Source organism: Equus asinus, chromosome 30 (genome assembly GCF_041296235.1).
Source record: "Equus asinus isolate D_3611 breed Donkey chromosome 30, EquAss-T2T_v2, whole genome shotgun sequence".
Classification (NCBI taxonomy): domain Eukaryota; kingdom Metazoa; phylum Chordata; class Mammalia; order Perissodactyla; family Equidae; genus Equus; species Equus asinus.
The window spans coordinates 24017586-24044943 of NC_091819.1; the positions used below are offsets into that span (position 1 = coordinate 24017586).

Sequence of the window (27358 nt, forward strand, 5' to 3'; positions counted from 1 at the left end):
AATGGTTTGCCCTGCTATTTGTTTTGTTTTCTTTTTTTAAAGATTTTATTTTTCCTTCTCCCCAAAGCCCCCCGGTACATAGTTGTGTATTTTTAGTTGTGGGTCCTTCTAGTTGTGGCACGTGGGACGCCGCCTCAACATGGCCGGATGAGCGGTGCCATGTCCACGCCCAGGATCCCAACTGGCGAAACCCTGGGCCACCGAAGCGGAGCACGCGAACTCAACCACTCGGCCAGAGGGCTGGCCCCCCCGCAGAAATTTTAAAGGTAGACTAGATTGACCTCATATGTAGCCTGCTACCACTCTAAGAGCATGACTGGTGCTTTCCCACAGGTTTTCCTCGACAGAGAGCTCACCAAACAATCCAGTATTAATCTGGTGGATTTAGCAGGAAGTGAAAGGCAGAAATCTTCAGGATCCGAAGGAGACAGACTGAGGGAAGGATCACGAGTTAACTTAAGTTTAACCAATTTAGGAAATGTTATCAGGTAAATAATCAGCTGATAAGTATTTATTTGTGCCGTAAAATGACCACAGATAACAAAAATTAGATGAATCATAACCCTTGGTTTATGACCCACTGTCATCATTGGTTCATGCCTGGTCCTCCCATATGTTTTATTTTAAAATAATTGATTGTTTTTTAATAAAATAATAGACACTAATAAAACCACCACCCAAGCCAGGAAGTAGTTGGTATTCCTCTCCAATGCTCCCCTTGGAGATAACCACCATCTTGAATTTTATGTTTATCCTCTCTCTCTGTCCATCCCTGCCTTCTACTTTCCTTCCCTCCCTCCCATCTTTCTTTCATTCTTTCTTATTTTATCCCGTGTCAATATTATTATTTAGTGACACATTTTTGAACTTTATAAAAAGGGTAAAATATTATATTGTCTTCTGGACCTACTCTTTTTTTAAGCTATTAAGGTATAAATTACATGAAATGCATAAATCTTAAATGTCACCTCAATGAATTTCTATACATGTATATATCTATGCAGTTACTATCAGATCAAGATATAGAACATTTCCAAAACCCAGAAGGCTCCCCCATACCCCCTCCAAGGCTTTTACTCCCAGCAAAATAAGTTGATCTTGTCACCAAAGATTGGTTTTGCCTAACTGTATTGATTTTCATATAAATGTGATCATTTATGTGAGGTCAATGTCTTTTGCACCTGGCTTCATTCACTAAGGATTGCGTCTGCGAGACTAACCCATGTTGTTTCATGTAGCAATTAATAGTCCCTTTTTCATGTCACAATTTATTTATCCATTCTCCTATTGATGGACATTTAGTTTGTTTCCAGGTTTTGACTACTCTGAATAAAGTTGCTACGAATATTCTTGCACACACACTTTGGGGAAGATCATTACTCATTCCTCTTAAGTATATACTCAAGAGTAGAATTGCTGGGATTTGCTTTTAGACTCAACATTACTAACAATATCTACCCATGTTTTATGTGGCTAGAGCTCATTTACTTTCTTTCGCTAAATGTTGTGTCTGTGACATGCCTCCATGTTGTTGCAGTCGTAGTTGTTAATTCTTTTTCATTATTATGTCGTATTTCATTGTGGGCAAATGCCACAATTTATTCATTCATTCTCCTGTTTGGCATTTTGATTGTTCACAGGTTTCTGTTTTTCACTGTTACAAACAGTGCTGCTATGAACATTCTTGTACAAATCACTAGGTATCAATATACTAAAGTTTCTTTTGAGTATAGACAAAGAACTGAAATTGTTATATATAAAGTTGTGTAAATACCTAATTTTTCAAGATGGTGATAAATTGTTTTCTAAAATGTTTGGACCAATTTACATTCCCAGCAGTAAGGTATAAGAAATTCCATTAATCCACATCGTTTCTACGGCTTGGTATTGTCAGGTTTCTTGATATTTACCAACTAAATGGGTATAAATATATCTTATTATGGTCTTGATATTCCTGGTTACTAGCAAGTTGGAGCATCATTTGATATGTTTATTAGCAGTATGTTTCCTCTCAAAATACCTCCTCTTAGGTGTTTCCCAATTAGTCTATTGAGTTATGGTCTTTTTCATTGACTTGCATTCTTTACATATTTTTTATTTCTCTTTTTCAAGTATATGTACTATAAATATCTCCCCCCAGTTGGTAGCTTGGCTTATCACTTTCTTTAGGGTGCCTATTTATGAGCAGAAGTTATGGTTACGAATTATGTTTTGCATTTTTTGTGTCTTGTTTAAGAAAACTAGAGCCACAAAGATATCTACCAACATTAGACTTAAGCTCCTATCTGTCTGGAGTTGAACTCTGTGTGTAGTGTAAGGTAGGCATCCTTTTCATTACTTTTTCCTTATAGAGTACCAATTCTTCCACTTACATTTGTTGAATAGTCCCTACACTCCCCAGCGATTTTCTATACTACCTCTGTTACATACCAAAATTCAATATCTGCCTAACTGTTTCTTGGCTCTTTAATCTGTTCAGTTGGTGAAAGTCTAAATATAATAAATACTATATCCTCTTCCTGGATAATACAAGGATCTCTATTCTGCATCTGTAATTGTTGATATGTATTTTAATTCTTTTCTTCTTTAACCCCAAAAGACATTATTATTACTCTTTTCCACAGTATTCATCCACATTTATCCGTTTTTAAAATTATTTATCCCTTCTTAAACCTTAGAGCTGCTCTCTAAGATCAATTTCCTTCTGGTTGAAGTATATTCTTTAGAATTTCCTTTAGTGATCATCTACTGACAGTGAACTGTCAGTTTTTGTTTGGTTGAAATGTCTTTCCCCTCATCCTTGAAAGATAATTTTGCTGGGTGTACAGTTCTAGATGGGCATTTTCTTGCAGCTCATTAGGGATGCCATTCTCCTGTTTTCTGTTGTTGGTCTAATTGCGATTCCCTTGAAGATAATGTCTTTTTCCCCAGCTACTTTTAAACTCTTCTTTTTAGGGGTTCTCCAACTTCATTATGTTGCATTTGGGCATGGATTTATTGCCTCCATAACTCTATCAATTAGTGATTTTCGTCAACTCTGGAAAATTCTCAACCGTTATCTCTCGCATATTGCATCTGCTCATTTCTCCCCTCTTTTCTCTTCTGGAACTTCAGTCAGACTATTTGGAACTTCTCACTCTGTCCTCCATGTCTCTTAGCCTTTCTTTCTTGTTTCCCATCTTTATGTCTTTAGGCTGCCACCTGGATAATTTCTTCAGAACTATACTTTACTAATTCCAATGATAGCAGTGTCTAATTTGCTGTTAAACCTATCCATGTTGTCTTTAATTTCAAATATTGTGCTTACTCCTTTCTAGACGATCATTTTGTTTCTTTTCCAAATCACCTAGATTCATTTTTTAGATTTCTCTGTTTGTGACTATAATTTCTCATAGGTAGGATTTCTTCCGTCCTCTTCCCCTCTCTTTTCAATGCCGATTCTGCTTTCTTCGCAATCCCCTGGAACGGGGTGGGGACTGAGACAATTATTTCTCGTTCACTCTCACTCTGGTGCTGTAGTCATATGGGGTCCTGACTTCATGGGCTCTTCTTAAGGCAGTAGGAGAAACAGGCAAGAAAAGGACTTCAACCCACTCCCCGTACCTGTCTTTATGCTGCTGGCCTGTCACTCTCTTCCTCAGATCACAACCCTTCTCTATACACATTCACGATAGCCTGCAGGCTCTTTAGGTTTTCCTCACAGGTTTTAGGGTGTTGGTCCCTCAGATCTGGGCTCTCCTCTCTCGTTATCATTTCTCCAGGGTTGTTCTTGGAGAGGGAGCCAGTGGCTGTGCTGGGTAGCCATCTTGCTTCTGCATCTGTGTACAGAAGGTGTCTCAACCATTGGGTATTATTTAGAGTCACATCTCAGGTCCATGGGGTCAAAGAGAGGATTTGAAGGGTGTTCTGACTTATCCCCAGGGAGGCAGGTTTCTTCTGGATACATTTTTTGAGTTTGTATTTCCTTTTTCGTTCAGTGCTCTGGCCGATGCAGCCATGGGGAAGAGAGTCTTGCACGTCCCCTACAGAGATTCTGTTCTGACCAAGCTGCTGCAGTCCGCTCTGGGTGGGAACAGCAGGACCACTCTGGTAAAGTGACTTTCTTACAACATTTCAGACTGATTGAGCTGTTATAATTGTTGTTGTTATTGCTATGGAAATTATTCTCCGTATACCACATTTGCTTTTACACCACACATTCTCACCTGTTGTCTCATTACTCCTGCAGCTCTTTCCACCACAATGTTCAAGTCAAGTTTCTATATTGCTAATTTTCATATTCTTTTCTGTAGTTTTCAGGTTCTCTACAAGCAACATATATTACTTTTATTATCAGGAAAAAACTAATACAATTTTAAAAATAACACTAACCATATTGTATTATTCTAACCAGTGGTCATTTCATGGCAAGACTGGAAATCACTTTGACCATGTTAGACACGAGCCAGGGGTGTAGCCCAGAGAGTGGCTGGATCGTGTCGTCTCAGCAAAGACTCCAAGACTCAGTGTTGAGTGTTGCCAAGTGGGTATAACGTGCCATGTGTTAAAATCAGGGCTCTCTGCTCTTCAGCCTCGTGTGCAGGGAGGGGCAAAACTGGTGGATGCTGCCTCCAGCCTCGCACTGACCTTGGGTCTGCTGTCCTGGTTAGGAGAGACACGCCCCCTGCTGGGACCTGCTATATGCACCTGTCTCCAAAATGTGCAGGAAAACACATCCCTAGTCTTTATCATTTAATCTTGCCTAACTACTTTTAAATATTTCATTTTAAAGTTTTGCTGGTTGTCAGTACCTGTGGGCTTCAATGGGCCATCCCCCAAGAACCTGGAATCCAAGGAAGTCCATAAGGTGCCCTCTGAACTACAGAATCAAACCTGACGGGTCTGAGCCCACGTGGGCATAGTCCCCTGAGAGGACGACTGCGGGTCTGCAAGATGGGGCTCCGGCTGAGGAGTTAGAATGTTGAACAAAAAAATACGTGGTGGGTAGGAGGTGGGGGATGGTCATGGATCATCTCAGGAGGCAAATGAAAAAGAGAATCCGCAAAGCCAACATCCCAGCTCTGGAATCTCTATGGCTCCAACCCCGGTTTCAGCGTCTTAAAACCTCATTTTCTCCCTTCCTACAGTGGAGATAATGACAATAGCCACTGGGAAATACTGCTGTGAGGATTAAATGAGGTGATAGAAATGAACAAGCTTTAAAAGCCACGAAGCTAAAGAAAGATGAAGCAGTATTCACCAGGCTCTTATGTGCTGGACCCTGGCCTCCAGGTCCATGGATTACATGCTGCCATGTGGACAGTCACCCCTCCTATTCACCCTCAGCAACCCTGCCCACCTCGAGCTCATCAAAAAGCTTGTTTTCTCATCTGAATTCTTGAACAATTAATCCAAAGTCAACAGCCAGACTTGAAACCACGCAAGTGGCTATCCAGTAACGAGCAGTTTTATGGGTCTCTGCGGTGGCCACACTCCCCTGTGATCTCAATCCCTAAGCAAATCTGCTGGGGACTCAGGGCAGAGGGCGGTGTGGCACCGGGGTCAGCAGCACAGCTGTTCACGTCAGTCAGGGCTGGTTCAAGTTCCAGCTCTGCCAGTTATTATCCGTGTGACCTTGGGCATATTATTTTTCTCTAAGCCTCAGTTTTCTGTCTGAGTTGTAAAGTTCGAACAATACTGTAAATTACAGGACGTTCTGTGAATGTTTGCTGTATAATATCAACAACAATAAATCCCTATATAAATAACAAAATCTGAAAGGGATATTTTTCACAGATAGCAGCTATCAGTCCAGCTGACATCTGCTATGAGGAAACTTTATCAACATTAAGATATGCTGAAAGGTACGTTTATGAATATTTATTCTCCACAGTGGGTCTAAAAAGTTCGAACCCTGGCAAACTCTTCTAGTGCCCTTATACTTAATGGGTTGGTGTTTGGGGAAGAGGTCCAGGGTTAAGCAGAACAAAATGATGGGTGAGAGAGGAGTGAGAGAAAATAAAACAAGAGGAGAAAGAACTGGGGCCTCAGGGCCCTCCAATTCCATAGGAGAAAGCATTGATGCCAACCCTGGTGTGGTTAGTTATCTGTCTCCCTGTATTTTGCCGCCGAATACCGTGGGTATTAACAGATTTCTTCTTTAGTCCCGTGGGACATGGCTAGAGCATAGCGGCAGGCAGGGGACTTCATGCTAACGGTAGATGAAGTTGAGCATGTAAGACGCAACCCCGAGGCTGGCACCCAGTCACCAGCCCTGCAGCTCTCTCTGTGTTTGTTCTCATCTCTCTAGGCCCCATAATACAGGTTAGATGCTTTGGAGTAGGCGTGAAGGGCTAGGTCTCTTCTCAGGGAGGGGCAATCATGGCCAGCTCCTTCCCATCCAACTGGCCCAGGAAACAAACCCCTGCAGTTAGCCTGGCGCGAGGCTGTGGCCGTGCCACATTCCTGCTTTTCAAGGCAGGCATCCGGAGCTTATTCCAACCTGCTTCTCCTGACCCTTCTAAGAAAGGGAGGTGGGCTATGGGGAGAGGGAGCCTCTAACCGGGGAGAGAAACTCTCCCGCAGGCCTCCACCACTCCTCCTTCCCACCGCAGGGCAGACACGAGAACCCACCACTGCAAGGCTCCCATCGGGTCAGACAGGACCCTGGAATTCTCAGGCCTGCGTTCCAGGCAGCTGGAGTTCCATGGGAAATGAAAACATTTGCCCACTCTAATATGTCCCTGTCCAGTTGAGGGCCTGTGCTGCAGACAGTGTCTGCCCCACCAGCTGTGTGACCTGGATCTCCCCAACCCTCAGTGACCTCTCACACTGACGGGGTGGATACCTATTCACAGCATTGGGGTGAAGGCCATATGAGATGGTGCACGAACCGTTCCTGGCCGAGTTCTGCCTGGCGTGTGGTTGATGCTCAGAAACCGCAGATGTTATTATGCCACCAAGCGATCGCCTCTCCTGTCTTTCCCTGGCTCTCCTCTGAGGGAGGGAGCCCCTTGCATTTAAGTGAGAAATACCTGTGTTCTCATCCTCCACTGTGCAGCCTCAGGAACATTTCACACCGGTAGACGTTTTCTTCCAGCATCTGCCCAACAGGCTCAGATCTTTAGGTCGAATTTTGCCTTCAGTAATATCTAGAATGTTCGCTTTCTCTCTGCTTATCAGATGCAAATCTGGTGCTAACAGTTTTTACATGTGATGAGAGACTGTGATGTAGAGGAAAGAGAAAATGGTGCCCAGAAGTCCAGGGCTCTAGTCCGCGCTCTGCCAGACTGTGTGACTTGGGGCAAGCCTTGTAAACTCTCTGTTCCTCAATCTCCTCTGTGTAAAATGAGAGGAGGAAGGTGGCCAGATTTAGCAAATAGACATTCAGGATGCCCAGTTAAACGTGAATTTCAGATAAAGAGCAAGAATGTTTTAGCATAAGTACGTCCCATGCAATATTTGAGGGCGTCCCATGTTTTCTCTGGCAACACTAGAAGGAACTGAGACAGCTCACCTCTGAGACCCCGGGACTGGGCGCACAGGGCAGAGCGGTGCCGGCAGCCTTCAGGCTGAGTTATCACAGCTGCCACAGGAGGGAGGGAGCAGACTTTGTCATTCACTGAGGCAGCCCAACTGGCTGAGTGTGTTCAGGGCCCTGGACACGTCAGGGGCTGGGCTCTGGGCTCTGGGCTCCAGCTGAGCTGCTCACCTTTATTTGAACCACGAAAGTCACCGAAGTCTCTTTTGGTCTTAATGGCTTACTGGGACCCGACTTGGTGGAATCTTGAGTCGTCCGGGGGGAGGGGCTCCCACCTTGACCCTTGCTGCCCAGGCCTCTGGGGTGCTGCTCCAGCTGCAGCAGGCCCAGGGCCTGAGTGTGTGTCGTCCTTGCACACGGAAGGGCTAAGAAGATCCGGAACAAAGCCGTGGTCAACACCTCAACGCTGATGAGAGAGTCGAGGACAGAGAACAACAAACTGCTGCTCGGATGTGGAAACTCCAGCATGGCAGGTAAACTGAGGCAGGAGTCGATGTTGAGTAAAAGCCAGCAGTAAGAAGGCTGGGGACAGGAGGGAGTGAGTGACCAGCGTGGGCTCAGGAGGGGCCTGGGGGCAGAACACCTGGTTAGAATCTGACGGGAGCCCCAGGGCCGGCCAATGGTGGCCTCTGGGACTTTGTCAGGACATTTTGGCCCTGACCTTGGGGAAAAAAACCACTTTAAGGTAAACATAGATTTATATGCAGATGTAAGAAACAATGGCCCTGCCCTTTTAAAATGGTCATTTTAGTCTTGTATTTTATTGCCATTTTTATTTTGAGGCCATTGTTTTGACTTTCCTCACCAGATTTGGACGGTAGCCATTTGACGTTTATTCTCCTGGTGGCCTCACGTGGTTAAGTGATGTCAGCAGCAGCACGGTCTCCTGAGACTGTTCTCAGCCCTGGCTGCGCTTCAGAGTCACCTGGTGACTAAGTGCCACCCAGACCAGTTAGTCAACCCCTGGCACCGCAGTCCTGCCTGAAGGCCCCGGGGGGCTCTGGGTACAATCGTCCAGAGCCGCTGCTTTGAGCTAGGCCTCAGATTTCAGTTTGGCAGCATGCAGGTATATATAATTTTATGCCTGTTAATAATTTAGAATGGGATGGATAAAAAAGCAAAATATAAAACTGTTGAAGTAAAATTGGTAGAAGTGTTCAGCATCGAAACAGCAATATCGGAAGTTACACAACACCCCCCGGCCCCGCCATGCTGCCTTGGTGGGTGCCAGGCTCAGAGGTCACATCGGCTCGCCTGGCCTATCTCCAGGCTCCCATGTCCTGACTCACTGAGGCTGCAGCCTCCACCAAGCCCTTCCTCAAGGGAGTCAGTGCCTCACCTGGCCCACGCACGGCTCTGCTGGGTCACAAATCTCTGTAATGTCAAAAGCTGGATGTGCTGGTTGTTGACCTAAACATAACATCCAATGCCCATTATTCAGAAGCACAGACACAGAATATGTGAAAACACTGTGAGACCAGCTTCGATTCTTCCCGAATCCTCTGGCCTTACAGGAAGTCCCTATAACACCTACACGAATGAAAAATAGGATGCTGAGCTTTGGGGCTCCTCCTACAAAGGACCTCCGTGCCCTAGTTTCTTATGGATTAAAAGGTGATACTACTCTTGGCAGAACTTACCAAGCGATTTCTTTTTCACACAAAGCGCAGTTAAACTCCTCACTCCTGCCAAGAGTCCTGGGGTTTTTTTAATTTTTAAAATTTTTAAAAATTTTTTATTTATTCCTTTTTTGAGGAAGATTAGCCCTGAGCTAACTCTTGCCAATCCCCCTCTTTTTGCTGAGGAAGACTGGCCCTGAGCTAACATCCATGCTCATCTTCCTCTACTTTATATGTGGGACACCTACTACAGCATGGCTTGCCAAGTGGTGCCATGTCCCTACCCGGGATCCGAACCAGCGAACCCCAGGCAGCCAAAGCAGAACGTGCGAACTTAAGCACTGTGCCACCAGGCCGGCCCCTGAGAGTCCCTAAGTCCCCTGACTTAGAGGGGAGTCGAGAGTTACTGTTGTTATTCTGTGCCTCACCTTTGACACTGCTGGCCCGTCACCTAAAACACCTCCCTCCTTCCAGGGCAGCCAGCCTATCTGCTGGCCGAGCACGGGCTCGGGCCTCATGCTGACCCGATGAGCTGGGCGCACCAGCTGGAGCAGGCTCGGAAGGAGTGGCAGCAGCAATACGTGGCCATTGCCCGGGTGAGCTTCCCGCCTCCACCTGTGGAGGCCGTACCTGGGTCCGCGGCCTGGCACTCCACCGGGACTTGCGCTGCTGTCAGGGCTGCTGTCTGGTGGATGACAGGGATGAGCGTTTTTCGTGAATGTGTAACATGTGAAACGTGGCACATGACTTACAATAACGTTATTGGCAGAGTTAGTGGGGAGAATTGCAGGGCGGGAAAGAGAAGGAAGCAGAGGCCTTGGTGCATACTGATGAGAGAGGCTGAGGATAGAAATCGAGGCCACTGATCATTAGAGTTGGGGAGAATCTGAGGAATACGAGTTGTCTTCTGGGGACGGTATGTTGTGACCCTGAACCGTGGCATTCACTGCCAATACCACATCCTCAAGGGCCTGTGATGTGAATTTCCTGCGTGGGTCAGGGAGATGCCGTCTCTGCTTCCCGTCAACGCCGCACCCCCACCATGACCTTATTCCCCAGAGTCACGGGCCAGACCTGGAACTCTGGGAGTGGTGGGAGGGTCTAGTCTCGATTCTGAACAGCTCATGAAGCCCCGAAAAGATGTGAACCTCTGATGGTGAGGGCGGAGTCGGGGGGAGGGTTGTGGCATCAGGAGGCCAGGTCAGGCCGGTGTCCAAGAATCGCAGAGGTGTGGGTGCAACATGGGGTGCACGCAGCAGCTAGAGTGCTGTTCAAGTAAGCCTCTATGTAACGGGGCAGCTGGATCTACCACTCTTAGCTGCAAGGACCGGGTAGGATTCCCAGGGCAAGAACACAGGAGTTTGTTCCGGTGGACTGTAACAACAGAATGGATTTTTCTCCTCCTTACTCTCCATCAGAATTTCAGGATTTAAGAGCTCTCCTGCTGGTGCGTGGTTTGCTCCAGGTCTGTGTGACTGTCAATCCTCTATGAGCACAACGCCCATCAATGCTGTATTAAAGACTGAGGTGCATTAGGTAGCCAGGAGAGGGCCATCGACAGCTGGTTGTCAGGGGGGCTTCGGGGAATGAGATGGAGTGTAGCCGGTTCAGTGGAGGCCCCAGGGAAGGACTGTCCAGGTGGGGTACCAGAGGGGGGCATCCTGACAGCTGGGGACACTGGGAGCCTGAAGAAAATGGTGGGGTAGAGGTGAAGGTGGAGGGACAATGGGAGGGCGGCTGGGAAGGGGGAGCAGAGTGGGAAACTGGCTATGCTTCAGAGCAGCCCTGTCCAGAAGAGCTCAGGCCACTGACCCCTGCCCTGCCGAGGGCTCACCCCTGCTATCAGGGTGCCCCCATCCCCACTTGGCTCACCCCTTCTGGGCTTGCTCTACCAGCCCATTTCACAGGAGGCACAGACAGACGGATTTGATGAGAAGTGGGCAGGAAAGGAGCGTTTCTCTGAGTGTGCTGGCTGCCTGGTGACGGGAACCCTCTCTGTTCTCCTCCAGGAGCGGCAGATGACGGAGACCCTCCCTCACCTTCTCAACGTCAACGAGGACCCACAGCTCACTGGCGTCCTCAAGTACTTCATTCAGCCCGGTACTCTCTCCCGTGACTTACTCTGGCCCTGCTCCTGCTTCTCACCCCAGGAGCATGGTGCTTTTCTTTAAAATTATTTTTTGTGGTAAAATAGACATAACATAAAATTCACTGTGTTAACCATTTTTAAGTGAACAGTTCAGTGACATTAAGTACATTCACATTGTGCAACCATCACCCCCATTCATCTCCAGACCTTTTTCATCTTCCCAAACCGAACTCTGTACCATTACACAATAGCTCCCCATTCTCCCTCCCCCAGCCCTGGCACCCACCCTTCCACTTTCTATCTCCATGAATTTGACTATTCCAGGGAACTCACACAGTGGAATCATGCAGTATTGGTCCTTTTGAGACTGGTTTATTTTACTTGGCATAAGGTCCTCAAGATTCATCCATGTTGTGGCACGTGTCAGCATTTCCTGCCTTTTTAAGGCTGAATAATATCCCATTGCCTGCATAGACCACCTTTTGCTTACCCGCTCATCCACTGGAAAATGGCACCCGTGTTGCAGTAACATCTGGTTCTCCCCGCCCTGGCCCTGTGCACACTCAAGCCAGTAGAGGGCTCTTGAAGCACGGCAGCGGGGGCCAGGCGGGGGGTGCAGCACGCGGGAGGGCCGGGTGGTGCCCTCTGCACTGTCCCTGGGTCAGTCACAGACAGAAACAGACCTTCACAGACTGGGACCCTCCCTGTGGCCAGCCTTCAGCGCATCTCCTAAGGTCCAGACTCAACGGCTTCTTCCTCCAGAATTCCCGTGAAGAAGGTGGAACTTTACAAAGGTTAAGAGTCCCACAAAAAGGGAAGAAAGTAGAACAATTATCCCTAAGCAAGGTGATGCCCAAATACCATTATGATCGAAAATCCCAGTGGGAAAATCCCTTCCTATGATCCTGTTGGAGAGGAAACGGCCCTTCCCAGACATCAGACCTGTTCTCTTGTTAAGACCAAATCCTGAAAAATTTTCAAAGCAATTTATCCTAATTCTTTTCAGGTTCATGTGATGCTGGTCAGGCTACTTCAAACGCCATCACTCTTCACGGTTTGGGGTAAGTTTACATGAACTATCTTCGTCCAGCTTCGGAGAGTTGTGACCAGACGAGATTCCCAGAATTCATCTGGTCAGCAACAGGCCAGGCCACAAGTCCTGCTGGACAACCAGGAGCAAGAAATTCCCACCTCCCTCAGCGACCGGCTCCAGTGCTGGTGGAAGGGCTTCCATCCTCTCGCCGAAATCCCTCCTGCTGTGCTCACTGTTTCCTTGGTTCGGATCTTGGCAGAAAAGGGAAAGTCAGTTGCGAGACACAGTGTGATAATTCCACACAAACAGGTTTGCCCAGGAAATGAAGAGAGCTGAAAGCAGAGGCCCACCGAGGCAGCTCATGCCTCTCACGGTCTCACCACTGAAAGCAAGAGCATCCTCAGATCTCTGAGCAAGCACCAACTGCACTGACAGCAAGCCCAGGCTCGGAGGTGACCCCTCCCCAAGGAGTCCCTCAGAGCCCTCCGGGAGCCCCTGTGGAACCCTACGGTGGGGTTTCATAAACTCACAGCAGTGTCCCACCTCTGTGGCCTCTCTACTCGGAAGGCCACTGCTCTAGGGCTCTCTCTCCTCCTTCCAAGACCACTGTGTCCTGGCTGCCCACAATTTCCAGCCAATAGGCTCCATCAGCCCTTACAGAGAGTCCTTGCTGGCCAGTCCCCCCAGCTTACCTCAGCCCTCTCACGCCAAAGTGTGGGGGGTTTGGGGGGGAGGGGACAGTGCTGACTGAGGGGCCAGTGGGCACCACCTCACTTGCACCACCAGCCTCCAGACCCCTTCTCCTGATTCTTCCTGGGGATTCCCCTCATCTCCCTTTCAGGCCACTTCCTGTGGGGACCCCTAGTCCAACACAGAGGTCTGTAAGTGGCTGAACTCCACATAAGCTGAGGTTAAAAACTTTCCTATAGGATCCCTGGGCCCCAAGCAAACAAGGGATATGGATGGACAGGCGTCTCAACATCCAGAACATTCCATGACAGCCGAGGAGTGCTGGAACATTCTAGAACAGTTAGGAATACAATCACTCAGGGCACACAAATGATGTCCACTGGGCAGCCAATCTGACAACTAGTCCCAAATCCTGTGACATACAAAGTCTGGATTTCTATAACAAAGACCCAGAAACAGATCTAGACTTCTCTGCAGTGCCTGAGGCTCATTAGTCAGTCACCTTCCCAAGCGTCTCTTCTGAAACTTCATTTCACTTTCCCTCCATCAGTCCCACTAGCCCGTGAGTTTTGAGGACTCTGGCTGTGAGCCCCCATGTCTCCAGGCTCCTTGCAGCTATCGGCACTCAGTCGGTGCTGGTTCTATTAATAAAAGAATTGCCTCATTCTCTCCCAAGTCTGTGTGCAGGGTCCTTCTGCACCCGCTGTGGCCACGGCACACGGGAGCCCACAGATGCATCGTCAGCAGCTCTAGACCTTACTGAAGTGTGTAAGTGAGAAAGAGAACTTAAGCTGTTCACTGAAATCTTTCTTTGGTCACTTAGACAAACTCTTGTCCTTTTAGAATTTCAGAAAAACACGCTTCCTTCACAAATTTGGATGGTAAAGTGACAGTCACGCCACACAGCAAATGCAAGGTTGTCGTTAACGGGGTGCCCATCACGACCGCGACGAAGCTGCAGCATTTGGTAAACTTTCCTGCCTGAGTCCCACCCAAGAGCTGGGAGAGGTCCTTGTGAGGAGCCCCAGGCCTGGAAACTGGAGCTAGGGTTGGGTGGGCTGGGCACCAACCGCCTCGTGCCCCTCGGCTGCGGGATCACGATAATGACACGGTCACAGCTGTGAAGTTGGGAGATCTGATAAGAATTTGCTGTGTGTTCTTGGCAAGTTGCTTCGCTTCTCTGGACCTCTCCTATAAGGCAGAGCGGGGTGAACTGGATGATCACCAAGATCCCTTCCAGCTTTAACATTTTATGACTTTTTGGTTTTTAAAGAACCTGCCAATGAGAGGGGTTGCACAGCACCTTGCAAACGTCAGCCTCCTGCCATCTCCTCGCTACCGCCCTGGCCTGCGTCCCAGCACCCCAGGCTCCTACCAGCCTCCCTGCAGCCCAATCGCCCTCCAGTCTGTTCTCCACACCGTGGCCACAGAGAGCCTCTTAGACGAGCAGACTGCATTAGGTCACTCCCTTCTGAAGTCCTGCAGGGCCTCCCTTTGAGGACGCCTGCGCGAGCTGCCCGCCCCGCCTCCTCCAGCCGCGCTGCTCTGCGCGCCTCCCTAGTCACGCTGACCTCCTGGGTGCTCAAAACACCCCAGGCCCTGTCCGCAGCAGCCTTCCCCGCCTCGCAGAAACCAGCCGCACTAGAATTCTCACCTTAACAGACCACCCCCGAAGGGGCCTTCTCTAATCCCCGGATAAATGCGGCCCCGCGGCCCCGCTGCAGAAGCCCCGCCCCTTTCCTCTAAGCGCTCTCACGGGTAGTGGTCACGTCGTTAGTCTGTCAAGCGCTGCTGGGAGGCCTTGGGTCTGTTTGGCCCCCACTGATTCCCAGTGTTTGATGGAGAGTCAGCGCTCAGTGTGGAATAAGGAAATAAACTGAAAGCATGCCCGCAGAGGCAGGATGCCACCCCGTCCCTCCTCACACATGGGTCTCTCCCCTGTTTCGGGGGCTCAGGCGGGTTTTGTGACTTAGCTGGGCTGGGCACAGGGCCTTGGCCCTGCTGGAGCAGGCTGACCTGGCCCCCTCTGGCCTCCGAAGGGTCCTGTGAGGGCAGCCTCCTTCTCTGATCCGACTCTCTCCTCCCTAGGACCGAATTATTTTAGGCTCCAACAGTGCCTACCTCTACATCGGGTTTCCCTCAGAGCGAGGCAGCGAAGACTTGAGCAGATTTGATTACGACTTTTTCCAGCTGGAGAGAGCAGCTGCGGAGGGAGTGAGCGTGGACAAGCTCGGTGAGCAGCCTCGGCCTCGACTTCCGGCATTCACCATGGGCTGATCTGAAAGCAACTGCTTTCACTGTGTGCTCTCCGGCTTTGTTAAGGAAATAATCTTCTATTGTGTCAAAGTACAATGTTTAGAAAGTTAAAATATGATTTCCACACAAATGTAGAGCGAGCACACATCAAAGATTTAATTCATTAAACTGATTCCCTCGTGAATGGGGGTATAGATGGTTCCAAGGAGTTGGGGGGAGTAGTGTATATGGCACACGGGGAAAGGATGCTGGGGTGAGATTGCCGAGTCAGGCAAAGCTAACCCATGGCCTTCAGGCAATAATCTTCTACGGATAAAAATCATTTTAAATTGCCGGTCTTTGACAAAGTAACATCTAACAGCTCAGAGTCCAGGCCCTAATGAATAGTAAGTAGTAAGTACACAGTGGGACATTCCCCTAGGGAAACATAGACGCCTACACAAGGCTCTGCCAGGACACTTAAAGGACAGCCGCCCTTCGCCTTATGTCCATGTTTCGGATGATCTTTCTTGACGGCTCTCCCTTGCACTTGAAGCCTTTTCTTCTGTGGTCATCGCGTGGCTCTCTCGTGGGCACAGTCCCCACTGCGTCTTACCCAGGAAGTCAGCAGTTGTCAGCTGGCCTGTCCCCAGCCTCACACATGTTCTGCCCTCGTTTCCCAGAGCCTCTTGCCATGGCAGGGAAGCATTTGTCTCTAATTCTTAATTTTGAAACAATTTCTTGAAATGTGCAAAAACGTTTCAAGAGTGGTGCATAGAACTCTCATACACACTTCACTCAGGTTTCCTAACATTTTACTACATTTGCTTTGTTATAGGGGTGTGTGTGTGTGTGTATACAGATACGCGTATATAGATAATTTGTTTCTAAACCCTTTGAGAGTAAGTTGCAGACATGATGCTAGCAATCTGGGATTCCTCATACGCGAGAGCGCTCAGAAGCCCTACCATCTCCCTCGTCCATCTCTTCCCACGCCTCTGATGGAGGCTCCTGAGCACCTTTGCTCCCCTCCCCTCCTCAGGCCCCGGTTCAGTCGCTCAGGTGAGCTGTGGTCCCAGGGCTCCCCCGGAAGCCAGGGGAGGTTGGACTCCACTGAGATCCTCGTGCTGTGCTGGGCTGCCCAGAGGAGGAGCATCTCTCACGTGCCAGCACCTACCCTTTCCTCAAGCACACGAGCTCTCCCTGAACTTGCTGTAACAGACCCGTGGGTGGAGGGCAGTGGGGTGCACACACATTTGTGCAAAATAGTTCCTCCCTTTTCCCTACACCAGAGGTTTTTCCTCAGAATTTTAGCAAAATAAATTGATTTGAAATTCACCTCCTTGCTCATTTTCTGCTGAAGTTCCTGACCGAAAACAAATCAGCCAATAAACGAGACTCTGTAGTACCAAGCCTGGACGCTCCATCTATTCATTTATTGATTTACAGGGTCGACTGCACACCTGTCTTCCCAGCCCAGAGCTGGTGGTGCAATGTGGGTGAACACGCCCCAGCCCCTGGGTTGAAGGTGCTCAGCATCTAAGTAGACTGTGGGTCCTCAACAAGGCAGCCGGCGGGCAGTTCTGGGGAGTCACCCCTCAGGGCCACAGGGCACGGTGTGAACCCATGGGCAGGGAATCCCTAAAGAGCTGAGAGTTCCTGCCACAAGGCAGCACCAACCTGGGTCTGGCAGGGGGATTGCTTCTCCCAAAATCTCCACGATCCCCTCCTCCAAGCCACCCCAAACTAAATAGAAGTAAGAACAGGTTGCTCGCTGTGCCAGCTGTAGCTTCAGGATAAATCCCCAGACCTTCTTCCTAGACAACCATTTTTTACCTCCCCAACCCCTTCGCCCTGGACAGTCTGGAGCCACCTTGGGTCAAGGACCTTGAGACAAAGAATGGGAACCCAGGGCAGAGAGCCTCCTGTCATGAAGCTGCCAAGATTCATGGGTTGAGATGAGCAACTACTTAAGTAAAAGCTAGGCAACATCTTTTTTTCCTCACTTATTTAGGTTTTTTTTTAAAATTACATCCTTGTCCGGGGCTGGCCCCATGACCAAGTGGTTAAGTTCTACATGCTCTGCTTTGGTGGCCCAGGGTTCAGTTCCCAGGCTTGGACCTATACCACTTTTCAGCAGCCATGCTGTGGTGGCAACCCACATACAAAATAGAGGAAGATTGGCACAGATGTTAGCTCAGGGCAAATCTTTCTCAGCAAAAAAAAAGAAAGAAGAAGAAAGAAAAAGAATCAAAAAATTACATGCTTGTAAATGTAGAATGAATGAACCAATGAGCATCCCAGAGCAAGTGACTGACTTTTCCTTCTGTTCTGCTTTTCCCCTAGGTGCTGTGAACAGTGGAGATGGGAAAGCAGACCCCAGTGTCCTGGCTGTGTTCCAGGACTACATCAAACTGATGCCACTGGTTGCAGAAGCAAATCAAATGAGTGAAGAGCTGGGGAAGGCAAGAGCTAGAATTGGCATGTCAAGTCCAGAAAGGACCTTGGGGAACAGGTTCCACACCCCCCACTCCCACTGCCTCAAACTGGCTTCATGGTATAGACGAAGATACAGAGGCCTGGGGAGGGGAGGTGCTTTGCCCAAGAGTCCACAGTGAGCCAGTGACAGAACCTGGGCCAACACCCAGGCCTTCCCAGTCTCAGCCCCTAGAGCCATGCCTTCCACCTCTGGCCCATCAGAGCCACCAGAACCATCAGGACCCCAGACCAACCCTTGCTCACCTGACCACTCGATCCCAGATTGTCCTCCCAAGTGGCCTCTCTGGGTCAGGGATTATGGTGGCTTCTACACCACAGAGAAGACCTGGGATAGGTTAGCTCCCTGGTGACACAGGAACCCCGTCATCGGGAAACTCATAAGGGACAATCACTTTGGTAAGGGCTACACGTTAGTTCCAGAATATTGAGAAATTCTGGTGCTTTGTCATTTCTTTTGGTGGCAATTCCAATGCGCAAGAGTTGGACTATTTTCTTTTAGAAAGCCTGAGTGTGAAGAGAATGAAAGAGAAATTGCAAAGATGGTGTAGGCTGGTAAATGTAGGATTTTATTTAGTGAGTAGTGTTTCTCTTACCAGGGACATAAAATGGAATTGAAAGTGAAGAATCTGGCTTTGTCAGATTCCAGGGGCTACGACCTACAGAAAGAGGTCATGGTGAAGGTGACCAATCAGAGGACTCATGAGGTGAGGGTGCCGCTGTGGGCGGGCGTGGGCCTCCACAAGGGGTTTCTGAGCAGGTTTCCTAAGCACCCAGGTTAGTTTTACCAGCTATAGCCTGTGGAGACCCAGCAAAGGGGCTAGATGTCTTCCAAGTGTGAGCTGGGATTCTGGGGGACAGACTCCAGGGACAGGAGGATGCTCTGCCATGTCTCCCCTCCTGAGCTTCTCTGCCACACAGCACCAAGTTCTGGAATCTTTCCTAACCACTGGCAGGCAGTGAGCTCTTTCTGTTTATTTTTAACATGACTCAAAGGCTTTACTTTCAGAAGGGAGTCTGAAAGTTTATTGAATTGGTAATGGTGTCCCTGTGCGTATGTGTGTGTGCATGACAAAGAGAGATCTGCCATTCTGAAACAATGAGAAAATCCACACTGTCATTAAGATTCCAGAAAAGTCCATTTCACAAACTCCACTGGCTGATCCATTCCCGTGTTTGACATTGCTCACATCAGGAAGGAGCTTTTTAGGAATTGAAGACCTGTTTCCTCTCCCTCTGCTTAACAGAGAAGAGCAGGCCCATCTTTTGGTGTCCCTTGTGTATGTCATGCTTTTGGAGCAGCCCTCAGACTTCCGGCTCTGGGAGAATGCTCACTCCTTAGCCCGTCTTCAGAGGACGTGCCTCTAATTCTCAGCTGACCTTTGGGTGGACTGCTCCCTCCCAGATCCTCAGGGCACACACACCCCTCCTTAGCCATGAGTCTTGCAGCAAACATGCACTGGAGGAGGGGCTGGCCACGCTGGGGACTTTTCGGTCACTGAGTGATCTGCTCCACTGAGCAACTAACTGATGCTTCTCTGGGTTTAACTTTTCTGCTCATTTCCTAAAGTTGTCAACATTTTCTGGGTCAAGACCAATTTTAAAACTTTTAAAAATTATGAAATATGAAAAACACAGAGAAAAGACTATAAATGTGTATGTTCACATTATATTGTAAATCCCTAGGTACTTACCACCCAGTTCAAGGGGTTTTGTGCTTCTGTCTGCCAGGGGCCGGAGCCGGCAAGTTCACCACTGGAGTTTAACTGGCCCCCAGGCTGTGAGTGCCCAGGAGCGAATCTGGGTCAGGGCCATTCTGGAGCGCAGCTTCTCAGAAGCTTTTCCTTTCTCCCTCTGACCAGTGCCAAGGTGGCCTCCTCTACATCTCCCAGGGTTGGAGGAAAGGGAGAGACGGTGTCTGAGTCTGTTTGGGCTTTATAGCAAAATACCAAAGAGTGGGGGCTTAAACAACAATTTACTGCTCACAGTTCTGGAGGCGAGGGAGTCCCAGATCATGGCACGGGCAGATTCGGTGTCTGGTGAGGATTTCCTGGCTCACAGACAGCCGTCTTCTCTGTGTGTCCTCACTCGGGTGGGGGGGGGGGGTCTCTTTTATATGGGCACTAATCCAAGTCACAAGGGCTGTACCCTCATGACCTAATCACCTCTCAAAGGCCCCACCTCCTGATGCCATCACACGGGGGTTAGGTTTCAACCTATGAATTTTGGGGACACACACACACAGTCCAGAGCAGCATGTTTGACGCTGGCTCACCTCACACTCCCAGTGTAGCTCTCAGGAGTCCTAGTATGATGCGGCAGGGTCTCCTGTAAGACCCCCCCCATCCCTGGGGAGTCAGCCCTGACTTCTATGCCATGTCCCATGAGGCCTTCCGAGCTGAGCTCTCAGTGGGTATGTGGTTTTGGTTCTGGTGTTTTTGGCAAATGCGATCAGGGCAAAGAATCTCTGGTGATCCAATATTCTATATGCCTCTTTGGGGCCAGGTGTCCCCCCGAATTTGGTCTGGCAGTTTCCTACTGTCTTGTCTGATCTTGTTTTAAGGAGATTTTTAATTTTTAAAATCTGTTTTCCATATTATTCCATTTTTTATTGTTTATTTCTTACTATAGTTTAAGGTGACTTGGAAACTACTTTATTCAGCCTTGTTTATTGTTAGCAGAAGGGTTACCTAACACACCCAGCCGTTACCAGAAATAGAACGGCACGACGGTGTTACATTTGATTCTTGAGCATGTGGTGTGAGAGCTGAGGGCCTGGGGACATTTTGTTTTCTTCCTTCAGCTTGACATCCCTGTCACAGTCACAGACAACTGAGTGACAGGACTGCTCCTGGGTAAACCCCACTGGGTTCTTTTTTTATTTTTTTGAGGAAGATTAGCCCTGAGCTAACTGCTGCCAATCCTCCTCTTTTTGCTGAGGAAGACTGGCCCTGAGCTAACATCCATGCCCATCTTCCTCTACTTTATACGTGGGACACCTACCACAGCATGGTGTGCCAAGCGGTGCCATGTCCACACCCAGGATCCGAACCGGCCAACCCCGGGCAGCCGAGAAGCGGAACGTGTGAACTTAACCGCTGTGCCACTGGGCCAGCCCCTGGGTTCACTTTTAAGGTTTTGTGCCCTAATTACTTTTATGCAATTTTTTTCTATTTTTCTTTTTTCTCACGCAGTGAGTAGTCTTACTGATCTGTCATCTTTAAGGTTGTCCATTTTTATCTTTTAAAAGTACCAGTGACCTTTCCTCAAATTAAGCTCCACCTTCCTCAGGAGCCTCTGAAAGGCTGGCAGTAACTCCTGGTGGTTTCTTGGAACATGTGTGTGATTTGAAGGCTAAAGGAAAGACTGGCGGCGAGCAGCAGCGGGTCCCAGGCACAGACACGAATGGCACTCCTTTGGTGGCTGACCTTGTAAATGTTTGCGCTGGGACCCCTTGGGCGGTGAACACTGCCGCAGCTGTTGGGAGGAAAGAGTGCCTGTGGGCAGTTCTGTGTGACTGTCAGAGTCACAAATCAAGGAGAAGCTGAGGAGCGAGCCCAGGTGATGTGAGGCTGGGGAGGGTCTTCTAAACTGGAAATGTTGCCAGCTTGAGGTTACTTTTCAGCAGCACCTGCCCAAGTGTCGGCTCAGGTGACAGGCACTTCCAGCCAGAGTGTCTGCTCCTGCTCTGCAGGGCCACCCCGGGAGGAAGGGTCCCACAGAGCCTTGCTGACCTGCCAAGGGTGCCATCGCTTCTATCTGTCCCAGGCCTGCGCTCTATCCGCTGATCTCATTAGCTGGATTCCCACTATCTTAGTTCCCTAGCCTGAAGGTCTCAGAACCCACTAGAATTCCTGTTGCACTCTGCTGCCCATAATATATGCCACAGCCAGGTTCTCATTTTGCCTTTATGATGCCTCTGGGAGAGGAGCACTGTGTTCTTCAATTTACTTGAGAAAACAAAAAAGGAATGAAGGCTTTTTAGTGTCTAGAGGAGGTCCTTTCTATGAAGACACGTAACACTAAGAGAGAATGACTTATCTGTCAGTTTTTGGGGTTTTTTTCCAAGTTGCTCAGAGGAGGAGTTGCTATTTTTACCTGGTTACCACTTCCGACGTGACATCATTGGTCAAGAAATTTTCTGTCTAACTTGAATCCCTCATCCTGTGGCTTATGCTCATCGCTAACCAGTGCTCATGCAGAGGCCCGGTCCCTCACCAGTGGCAGGCCTTGTCCTGGGCTTTCTGCTCACGGGTGTGAGCGCACAAGTTTATCATCCTACGGTTCTGTAGGTTACAGTCCGACACACACCTCCCTGGCTACGAGCACAGTGGCAGCTGGGCTGCCTTGCTTTCTGGAGGTGCAAGGGAGAAGCTGTTTCCTTGCTTTCTCAAGCTTCTAGAGGGCTGCCAACATTCCTTGGGTCATGGCCCCTTCCTTCATCTCCAAGGTCAGCCACACAGCATCTCTCCTGCCCTGCTTCCATCACCATCGTGCTCTCTCTGACCCTCTTCTGCTTCCTCTTCCACATTTAAGGCCCACACATTCGGCCCACCTAGATAATCCAAGGCAATCTCCCTGTAATCCAAGGTCAGTTGATAAGCAGACTTAATTCCATCTGCAGCCTTGTTTCCCCTTTGCTAGGTAAAGTAACATATTCACAGGCTCCAGAGACTCGGACATGGACATCTTTGAGGGCCATTCTTCTGTGTACCACAAGCCGCAAACCTTCATTTCTCCTAGGAGGGTCTGTTTTCTAACTCCTTCATCATCTCCTCTAAGTCATTTCCTGGACTCCAGCAACTCAAGCGATGCTGAAGTAATAGTTCCAGGAAGAACATGGTGCTCTTGAAGGACCTCACCAAAGCTGTTTGATGAGTGTTATGTAGTCTTGGGTACCCAAAACCCAGCCCACAGGGGGCACACTGGGAAAAATCATAGAAATGACTTGAAGAGCCACAGATGAAATCAAATATTGGTGAGTGACCTTTGTATTTCCAGGTGTGGATTTGGTCAAAAGCAAAGTTTATCAATAGGAAATTCCTAATGGAGGAGCTTTACCAGCGCTTTCTAGATGGAGAAGACAGCCACGTAGCTCAGGAAGATGACCCTTTCTGGGATCCTCTCGAGGTCATCCACTTGGGCTCAGCTCACATCTGGCTTCAGTCGCTTGCCTACTGCATGAAGTTTGAGGAGCAAGTAGAGTTTCTGAACTGCGACGGGCTGGAGGAGGCAGTGTTGCATATCCACATAAGCCCCTGCTCCCCGACAGGACAGTAGGTATCTCCTCCCCCTTGCCTAGTTCTGTCAAACATGGAAAACTCATCTCAAGCCTGGGTTCTTCTGGAGGGGGTGGTCAACTTTGCACCCCAAAGAGGTCATTCATGAGACAAATGAATGAACTTATTCATTCATGATTTGACCTCATCGAATCTGATTTTTGCCATGGTAGCCAAATCAGCTGACCTGAAATATTTAAAATCCCTGCTGATGAGGCCCAACAACCAGGAGCAGAAAGCTGATCTTCCAGCTCACCCTCTCCCCCTCCTTGGTACATGCTCTGATCATTTCTTTGCTCCTCTTCTCAAGGCAGGGACTGAGGTGTATTTGTTGTCTGGCCTCATTCTATGCTGTTATCTGATCTTCCCGTGGGCACAGGCTTTGTTTTAACTCTGCTCCATTACCTGTTACCCTCCTCTCCGAATATCTCATCTGTTTACTCTCTTTAGGCCATAGGCAGTCAGGCAGTTTTTACAAAAGCTAGTTTCTTAGCAGTTCTAAGCAAAGAGGCTGGCACGGGGGTCCTCAGAGGCACCGACTGAAATGTTTTTGTTTTTCTGAAGAGGAAATAGGCTCAAGAAGGGAGCAAGAGAACCATAAGGTCCTGTGACTGAGAGACCACCCTGACCATTGGTTCACTGCCTTTACTGGGACTCCAAGCAACTTTCTGGTCATTTGGCTACCTCGGGCGTCTTGGCTGCCTGACGGTTATATTCCCCACAGCAAATTAATACAGGAGCATTCTAGTTTATAGGTTCCAGTCTTTAGGAGTTGTGATGTGAGAGAGGTCCCCATTGGAAAGCTGTCAAGATCAGTTTTCGAGCTTGTAGGCCTAGAGTTGACTCTGGATTATGAAGAATTCACCAAGAAAACTGACACCTCGAGACTGCATCTGGGCGGCCTCTGTCCCACTGAGAACCTACCTCCATCTTTAATGCTCGTTTAGCACCCATGTCTGAGTGCATTTACTGCACGAAGCTGTGATACTCCCGTCTCCTCCTGGAGAAGGCTGTGAGCGCCCTGAGAAGGTCCCTATCTTACCTTGAAGTACCAGCAGGGACTGGTTTCTTGTGAAGTGTCTCTTGAATGAATGAATTCTGTAAGCTGATAATGTTACTATTTCTCCTTCAGCGAACTCAGCCATCTCTTACGGAGTCTATGTAATTCCCTTTGCCATCACAGTCCTAACTTGCTCGGGCCCAGGCTAACCTGTGATCAATGTTCACCTCTTCTGTTTGTAGAGCATGTGGTGAGGAGGATGTGGTCATTGACCCTTTGGAGCTGCTGGGCAAGAGGATGGATTTCCAGATTCGCATTGTGCGATGCCTTGGCGCCAAGTGGCTAAAGGAAGACGCAGAGCGGGGTGTTCAGATTGGGTACCAGCCTGCCCTGTAGAGTGGCTGTGCACAAACCACCCACCTTGGAGGCTCCAGGGGAAGGGAGTCTTTCTTCAAGTTTTAAAACTGAGTTTATCATGAAGTTTTCTTAAGTTTCTCTGCTTGCTCAACCCCAAAATGACTATTTCCCTCACCTGTTTTTAATAGAGAAGCTGCAAGTCCCTCCAGGTCGCTGGACTGCGATCAATGTTTACTGATCTTTGAAGTGATTGAAACAACAGTCATAAATTTTAATTATGAAAAAGAATATCCAGGGAGCCAACCCCGTGGCCCAGTGGTTAAGTTCGTGTGCTCCGCTTTGGCGGCCCAGGGTGTCGCCAGTTCGGATCCTGGGCATGGACATGGCACCGCTCGTCAGGCCATATTGAGATGGCGTCCCACATGCCACAACCAGAGGCACCCACAACTAGGATATACAACTACGTACTGGGGGGGAGGTGGTTGGGGAAAAGGAGGAAAAGAAAAAGAAGACTGGCAGCAGATATTAGCTCAGGTGCAAATCCTAAAAAAAAAAGATAAGAATATCCAGTAAAACTGTATTATCTAAGTAGAATTTTTTTTTTTGAGTTGGGAACAAAAGGACTGTACTACAATATGGCAGAGTGCCAGATATGCTTAAACTAATTAGACTAAAAGGCTATGAAGAGATAAAGCAATAAAGAAAAGGAGACTTTGAAGGACAAAAACCAAACCACCACCTGACATGGAAAATGAACAATTTTAGATTATCTAGGTAGAAAGTGTTTCTCAACTCCCTCCCCCCCTTTTTTTTAAAGGTTGGCACCTGAGCTAACAACTGTCACCAATCTTTTTTTTTTTTTCTGCTTTTTCTCCCCAAGTCTCACCAGTATGTAGTTGTATATTTTAATTGTGGGTCCTTCTAGTTGTGGCATGTGGGATGCCACCTCAGCATGGCCTGATGAGTGGTGCCATGTCCGCGCCCAGGATCCAAACCAGTGAAACCCCGGGCTGCCGAAGCAGAGCGTGTGAACTTAACCACTCGGCCACGGGGCCAGCCCATTTTCCTCTTTTGTTAGACATTTGATATGATGTATGCAGTGATGAGGCTCATGTTGAATAGCTGAGATGTTGGAGGCAGTAATCATGAGAATCAATTACAGGTCAGCTTTTACCGACTAACCCATGCAGGCTATAATTCTTTGGCTTATCTGATCTTTTTCTTTACAAATGTGTCCCTTTTGGTTTTAAATTATGTTTTATGTTCTTTTCTCAGGTACAGAATTTATGATCTTCCAAACACTTTATATACCAAGCCTGTATGGAAAACTGTGAATCCCCAAATTGAAGAGACTGTGCAATTTACGGCCTTAAATGCATCTCAGGAGTTTCTGAATTATTTACAGACAAATGCTCTCGTTGTTGATTTATGGGGTCTTCAAGGTACCATATTTATTGCATTCTTCAATCAGATTTCATGTCAGTATTTCTAGGGCTGCAGAGGAGGTGGAGGGAGGTGGTCAAGGGTCTTAACAGCAGTGGCCAAGGGCCATCTTCTCCTGGTCCCTGGGTTCTAGTCCACAGGTGATTGATTACTTGGTTTAAACATCTCCTCACACAACACTAGGGCTGGACAACTGAGACGTTCCTTTCCTTAACGGTGTCTCCTCCGCACTGTAGAAGGCTGTGCTGAACTGAGCTGCTGTGAGCCAGACCTCATGATCACAGGTGAAGGCCACATCATGGTGGACACCAAGAAAATTTCCACCGTGATGGATACAGGCAAGGTGTGTACATTTATGTGACATTAAATTGATGTCACTGATGACTAGAAGATCTCAGAGGACAGCTTGGGAATCGTCAATGTTCCTTCTTCTTAACAGACGTTTTCTAGATTTACTCCTGTATACCGTGAGGGGCTTTGACCCTGCTCACTGCAGCGCCCCCCCATTCCCCTTAGTTTTCATGTGGTAGTAAAAACTGCCAGTCTCAAAGGAAATGCAAATAATCCAGCAAAAGGCTAAACTGACATGTTTTTTGTAGAGTACATCGAACCAGATATCAGAACTCTATCTGAAGCTGCTCAAGTTAGAACAGGAGACAGAGCTCCTCAGAAACATTAACAGAGCGCTTAGAGAGGAAAATGTGCTTCTCAAAGCATCACTTGAGAAAACTGGTTCTAGTCAACAAGGTGAGAGGCTGCTCGAGTCTTGGTGGTTTAGTCTATCTGTGAACTCCTACATCTGCAAGGAGTATTTGTCTTTCTAAGAAGTGGATTTTTTAACGAGTTAATCTATATCTTGTTTCATTAAAAAAAAAAAATGGAGAACTTTTTTTTTCCTTCTGCCTTGTAAGATTTCTTTGAATGGGTCCAAACTGGTCCCTGATAAATGCTGATGCAGTAAAATGCCACCAAGATAAATAAATGCATCAATACCTGGATAAGTAACTAGGTGGATAAATAGATGTCATCTTTTCTTTCCACCTTAGCACATAAGCCTTCCAATACCCTGAAGGTAACCGGGATGACAGAGCAATTGCCAGCAGCCAGAGATATTAATCAAGTGTGCAGCCAGCAAGCCAGCTATGACAGAGAATTTGCCAAAGCTCTCAAGGTGTTCTACCAAAGCATGAACATGGCAAGAGGGCAGTTTCTCCGATTGAGACTTTATAAACCTCCTGTAAGTAACCAGAATCCTGGGAGCAAAAGGAGTTTCTTTCCATTAAATTTAGGTATTTGATATAACTGCATTGCCTGCGCGTGGAGACGTGTGTATTTAAGCAGAAGAGCATGTGGAGCAACAGTGTGAGTCTACTGCTCTCTCAGCCTCCATCCACCTGTGCTCTTGCTTTTTCATCCAGTGGACATCTGCCTGGTTCCAAACAGCCATGGCCATTGCAGGGCTGACATTCATTCACCTTATGATATACAGAATATCCCAGAAATGCAAGATCAGTTTATCGTTATAAAACCAAACAGATATAATTCATCACATTAAGATATTATAGGAGAAAAATCATGATTACTTCAATAGATGCAGA

General features: G+C 48.1%; 1 protein-coding gene across 1 annotated transcript in view; it reads left to right on the forward strand.

Annotated features, from left to right (window-relative positions):
- Positions 1–27358, forward strand: part of LOC106846362 (kinesin-like protein KIF28P) — a 52110-nt gene that overhangs the window by 20800 nt on the left and 3952 nt on the right. Inside the window, exons 6-22 of the mRNA XM_070501427.1 lie at positions 334–488; positions 3978–4089; positions 5776–5843; positions 7883–7992; positions 9613–9734; positions 11148–11238; positions 12234–12288; positions 13794–13917; positions 15039–15183; positions 17532–17650; positions 18281–18388; positions 22683–22957; positions 24203–24337; positions 25593–25759; positions 25997–26105; positions 26362–26507; positions 26807–26997. Coding sequence (XP_070357528.1) covers positions 334–488; positions 3978–4089; positions 5776–5843; positions 7883–7992; positions 9613–9734; positions 11148–11238; positions 12234–12288; positions 13794–13917; positions 15039–15183; positions 17532–17650; positions 18281–18388; positions 22683–22957; positions 24203–24337; positions 25593–25759; positions 25997–26105; positions 26362–26507; positions 26807–26997 — 2232 coding nt within the window. The remainder of the gene's footprint in view (positions 1–333; positions 489–3977; positions 4090–5775; positions 5844–7882; positions 7993–9612; positions 9735–11147; positions 11239–12233; positions 12289–13793; positions 13918–15038; positions 15184–17531; positions 17651–18280; positions 18389–22682; positions 22958–24202; positions 24338–25592; positions 25760–25996; positions 26106–26361; positions 26508–26806; positions 26998–27358) is intronic.